The following is a 6,000-nucleotide window of genomic DNA, read 5'->3' as shown; positions in this document are numbered from 1 at the left end:
GATATGGTTAGGTGGCACAAGGAAAACAACATGTGGCCAGGGCTACAACATTCCAATTTGTTACCATGGAAACCAAAAATGTATATAAGATGGGAACAAAGGCAGGTTCAAGCCTACTTCCCTGACTTGCAAGTCGGGATGAGAGGTGACCGGTCTAAACTAAAACTTCGTCTGTTCTCTTTGGTCTCTTGTGGAATACAGCTGAATTTTTGCAGTACACCACCATGGAAATCAATACACAGATTCTTCAAAATACTAAAAATAAAATTCTCTCTGACCCAGCCATTCCCTATCTAGATATCTGCCTGAGTCAAAGACATCATTACAGTGATATATGCACACCAATGTTTTTAACAGCACAGTTCACAATCGCTACATCTCAGAAGTGACCTATATACGCATCAATAAGTGAATGCAAAAGGAAATTCAGTATTTATATACAATGGAGTACTACTCTGCCATAAAGAAGATAAATAAGCCATTTGTAGGGAAATAGATGTACCTTGAGACCATGATGTTAAGTAAAATAAATCTGATACACAAGCTTAAATACTGCATGATTTCTCTTACATGAGAAATCTGAAATATAAATAAAGAGTAAAATAAGGCACAGATAATAGAAATAAGTAGATAGATCCTTTGAAAAGGGGAAGGGGAGCAAGAGATGGAGGGAGAGCAGAGGGAGAGTTGGAAGTAGACTGGGAAGAGATGAAAAAAGAATTAAGATGTGTTATGTACATGTATCAACTTCCCACTAACAAAACAACCACTACGTACTACAAACAGGAACCAATTTAAACTTCCTATCAGGGAAATAAAGTAAATATGAGAAAATAGTCACTATACAATTTAATAAAAGCAATGTAACAAAAAAGAACATACATGAAAAGCCTGATATTAAATATAACATTGTATTTAAACACCACAAAATGAAATATGGCTTGTTCAAATAGAATTTATTCTAGAAATACACAGAGGTTTATCAGACAGGACTATCAATTTAGTTCAAGTTCGTGAATGGATAAAAGAAATGTCCCCAAAAAACTCAGAATAAAAAAGAACATTTTAGTATATACCTACAGACACCAAAAAAATCATAGAAAGACAAAAAAAGGTATTACTGTTAATAGTGTTCAATGTTCTGGCTATGTATTTAGGAGAATCAAACAAAATTGTAATGTTAGAAAAGGACAAAAATGAAAAGCAAAAGAACCAAGAAAACATGAAATTCACAGGAGTTCTAATAGGGTACAGATATAAGTTTGACATAAAAATGAAAAGTTTCTATTTTTCAGCAATAACCAAGTAGAAAATACTAAGTAATTATGTAACAATAAAAGTATAAAATGTGTAAGAATTAACTAAGTAAAGCACAAGATCTCTATAAAAATATAAACCTTATAGGTAAGAGACTGAATATACTTGAATAAAGATATCTATCACTGCTATACATAAATGATCCATAATAAAAACTTCCAATTTTTTCTACTAACCATAAATTCAACGCAGTTCTATTATTCCAAATCTAAAGTAAGTTTTTGAGTTACTTGAAAAGTATATTTAAAAAATTCTTAAAATAGAAAAAAAAGTTAAGTGGCTTTTAAAGAAGACAGGCTCCCCAAAGTAGAAAGAAGCCATATTTATATCATATGTATTATAAAGCCACAATGACAAAAAGCATGGCATTAGGTCAAAAAAGTAAAAGGAGCTCAAACAACAGTACTCCCCTGTTATGGGTATTTGGTTCATAACAGAAGTGGCATCATAAAAAGCAGAAAAAGGAGAATTTGTAACAACTTCATTATAAATCACATTTGCTCACATAAATTTTTCTAGGTTTTAGTCAAACTTGCAAAGATAAAGCTGTGATATTATTTGAAAAATCTATTTTTAAACTGTCTTGTTAATAAAACAATTGTCTGCCTGATTTCCTTTCTGTCACTTCTATACAATGAAAAAGGCTAATTCAGAAACCTGTGACTTTTGATGGTTCTTCCTTTTGAATCATTTCTCTGTTTTCGTATTAAATAGGAAGGTTTGTCACTTCAATGATATTTTCCCTATACAGTAAAAAAGATCTTTTATATGGATGAAAGAGATAATAGTCTAGAAGAAAAACAAAGAGAGAAAAAAACAAATACTTGGTTTTAAATAGAACCTAAACAGAACCTGGATTGTAAGTGTATTTAAGGATTATATATACATAAAGTACATTGACAATGCCTGGAAAGAGGCATTAAAGTATCAAAAGATTACACAAAAATATTAACAACATTATACATACTGAAGTATCAGAGTAACCAGTCGAATAGCTTCTACAGCAACATCATATTCCTTGTCAAGTGTCATTGATACAATGCGATCCTGAAAAAAAGTAGTACAACAAACCATGAATGTAACTAAGCCAGGACAGAGCTAAGGCAATATATTCTGAGGAATATATACCACCAATGACAGGTCAAAGGCAAAGATTTTCTCTTGAAACTGTATTATCATAGTTGTACTTATACAAAAAGGGTGTTAGGAGCCAGGTGTGGTGGTGCACTACTATAATCCCAGCACCCAAGAGGCTAAGGCAGGAGGATCTTGAGAGTTTCAGACCAGCCTGGGCTACAAAGTGAGCTCAAGGCCTGCCTGAACTGCATAGTGAGACCCTGTCTCAAAAAGACAAACAAAACAAAACAAAACAAAAAGGTGTTAATATTAATGTTTGTAATGTAAACTCTTTCTCATCAACTGACATTCTCTAAACAATGAGACAAGAAAACCTTTAGTTAAAAATATATTTATAAAAATCAATAATGATGGAGATCACTATGAAGCAGCTCTGAGTAGGACTTACATTAACCAATTGATTTCATGTTTACTTGTGAGTCACTGGTTCCTACTGAGGCCTGTAATGGTAGGTGAAGCCATGAGGCCTCAAAGGACAAGATAAGGCCACAGCTGAGGACTTCTGGCTCCAACCCCAATTAACTAAAAGGAGACTGTAGAACAGGCATCTCACTCCTGCAGTGAAGGCCTTCCTGGAGATAACATAGTTCTTCTAAATTAACGTAATACTTAGAGAATTCCATAAAAGGTTTCCCAAGTCCTGTCCAGATTCCTGCATTTTCTTCAGTATCCCCTCCCTTATTTGAAAACCTAATAAATATGGGCAGCCCAGGAAAGTCTGGGTCTTAACCCAGAGAATCTTAAATTTTGTAAGAGAATTAGACCCTCCTGGAGCCCAATAATCATTTCAATTGTCTCATTTATTTAAGCCTTCGCCTTCCACTTGTTTGTGAGATTGTAGGCCTGATCAGCCTGCAATAACTAGGGTTCTTAACCTGATAACATAGAAATAATTTCTTACTTTACACAAGAAAGCCTTCTTCCACAGGTAACAAATAAGAACTCTTATTGGGTATATATATTGTAAAGCAGAGATTAATTCATCCAAGTTATATGGGTTTCCTTGAAGAATGTGTAGTAAAGAATAGGAAGTAAACACTTATTATATGATTTATTTAACTACACCTACCATTTATGAAATTAAAAATAAAATAAGCTCATCATTCTTAATGCTTACCTTGAATCGGTTAGTGAATAGCTCCAATTTGGGGAATAATTCTCTATTGGTATATAGGCTCTGTAGAGCTTTCAAACACTTTAGCCTGACTTCTCCTTGCTTTAGAAACACAAATAAAAACAAAGGAAACAGTTAATTTCATGCCACAAGTTTAAAAGAAAATTCAAGCCTCTGAAGAATAATATAAATTTCAGCTTAATCATTTATCTTATTCATATTGTAACACAATATAAAAATATAGAAAAAGACTAAGCAATCATATAGCCTAGAGTGAACTTAAATTTAATTAAAAATACACTGAAAATCCCTTAGGTTTTTTTTTTTTTTGACAGTAAGCTATATCCTTTCCAAACCTTGGTATTAACTGTGTCTTGTCCACGAAGTACTGTCAACATTATCTTCTGAGAAAAGGCTAAGCTTACTTGTTCTCTTATAACTGGAATAATCCTGTGAAAAACTGAACTTTATATTGAAGGGTCATCATTCATTCACACAACAACTATTTACTGGATGCCTTTTCTATTTCAATGAGAGCAATTATGAAAATAAATAATGCAATGTTTAAAATACATACAAAACGACATAGTATAGAATCCTGAGGTGCTATTTTCTAGCAGAAAGTCTTTAATAAAGTTAGTAAGCTGAAGTAAAGGATGTTCATGATCGAAGTGCACCAAGGATCATCTAGATATCTAGGTTTCAAAGAAATCAATGGAGATCAATATTTCTATGCTACAGAAGTACTGAGCCATACAGTAGGAATTGAAGTTCTAGAATCAGAAAGACCTAGATTTTATTTCCAACTCTATAACTTATTAAATGCATGTGAGGTGGCAAGTATATTAATCACTCATAATTAGTACTCAAATGTATAAATTTGCTGCAGGGGTATACTGTTAAAAGTTTTACTGGTTCTGGGCAACAATTTCTTACATTTGCAGATTTCTATAATGTAAATACCTCTTCCATGGCCAATGGTGAGCTCCCAGTAAAATATCATTGACTGATTATGAAGAGATCTATATAATCACTCTCTTATTCAAGTCATTTCTACCACATTACTGAATGAGATATTCTCTGGTAAATCTCTAGCACACAGAAGAGTCTAAAGTATCTGTAGCACATGCTGTTGATGCCCAACCAAAATCCCTTTCCTTGGCTATTCTTCAATCTCTGCCTATATTGCCTACTAATGGATAGTATTTTCATGGTTCTCTTGCCAGCCAATGGAGTTGTATGGAACTGGCTCACAAGACATGGTATTACAAGAAGCAAGATAGGTAGAAAACTCATAAAAGTATTATGCAACATATATAATGAATAGTAATCAACAATGGATATACAAAAGGCTAAGGCTATTCACCTCAATTCAAAGCTATAATCTCAGATCTAGGATAGCATGACTGATTTTACTCTAAATACACACTGGAAACTAAGGCCCAGGAAATGAAATTATTCCACACAAATTTACACAGTAAAAACCACAGAGTTAGGTGTGGTAGTGCACACCTGTAATCCAAGCACTTAGGAGGCTGAGGCAAGATGATCACAAGTTCAAGGCCAGCATGGGCCACATACATGTACTGAACTCAAGGCCAGCTTGAACTACATTAGGAGACTGTCTCAAAAAAACAAAGCAAAACAGCAGCAACAGCAGCAACTCCCCAAAATACAGACAGAGTAAGGAAATAATTGTGTTTTATTTTCACATGGTTCTGTGATAACTCCCAGTTAAGCATCTCTCCTCCTAAGTCTTGTGTTTCCTGCCCACACCATTAGAACTTCTGACAGGTGGTATCCACGAAAATATTTTTAGAAAACTACAAAAAAACCCCCTCACTATAAAAATGAAAAATTCAAAGGTCTGTTTGGCACATTGCTTGACTTTGGTGATTTATGATTCTGAAGTGATTTCTGTTATAGTCTCCTAAATGTTACATAATTTCCCAGCACAAAAAATCTTACTCAAATTTGAATGCTTTTCAAGATAGCATCTAATCCATATTAGCTGTTCAGTAAATATTTTTCAATAAGTACTGTATGAAAACTGAGAAAAGAAACACATAATGATTTCTTGGGGGAGTGAACTGCACATATTTGTCAGATTCTTTATTCCCATTTGTGCAAAATTACTTTGTAAAAGTGCTATAGAAAGTATTATGTAACACAATGGTAAGTATGATTTCATTTTGAGTTGTATTTTTAAGGGACAATAATTTAGGTTGCCAGGACAGTATTTCAATAGGAATACTGTGAAAGAGTTGAAGTGAACCAGCTTCAGGTGGGCTGTCAAGGAACATATGTGTTAGCATGTGGCAAGGGTAAAGGGAGAGAGAGTAATATCATTTTGATGAGGGACAAGAGTGGTAAAGCTCACATCTGTAATAGAAGCACTTGGGAGAGTAAGGCAGGAGGGTGCTGCAAGTATG

General features: G+C 33.8%; 1 protein-coding gene across 1 annotated transcript in view; it reads right to left on the bottom strand.

Annotated features, from left to right (window-relative positions):
* Positions 1-6,000, bottom strand: part of Stag1 (stromal antigen 1) — a gene marked incomplete in the record, with an annotated part of 394,726 nt that overhangs the window by 144,270 nt on the left and 244,456 nt on the right. The window contains 2 exon segments of the mRNA XM_013505748.1: positions 2,285-2,364; positions 3,572-3,670. Of these exon segments, the coding sequence (XP_013361202.1) occupies positions 2,285-2,364; positions 3,572-3,670 (179 nt within the window).

Source organism: Chinchilla lanigera, unplaced genomic scaffold (assembly GCF_000276665.1).
Source record: "Chinchilla lanigera isolate Chin_1 unplaced genomic scaffold, ChiLan1.0 scaffold00100, whole genome shotgun sequence".
Taxonomy (NCBI): domain Eukaryota; kingdom Metazoa; phylum Chordata; class Mammalia; order Rodentia; family Chinchillidae; genus Chinchilla; species Chinchilla lanigera.
This window is presented reverse-complemented; position numbering and strand designations above follow the sequence as displayed.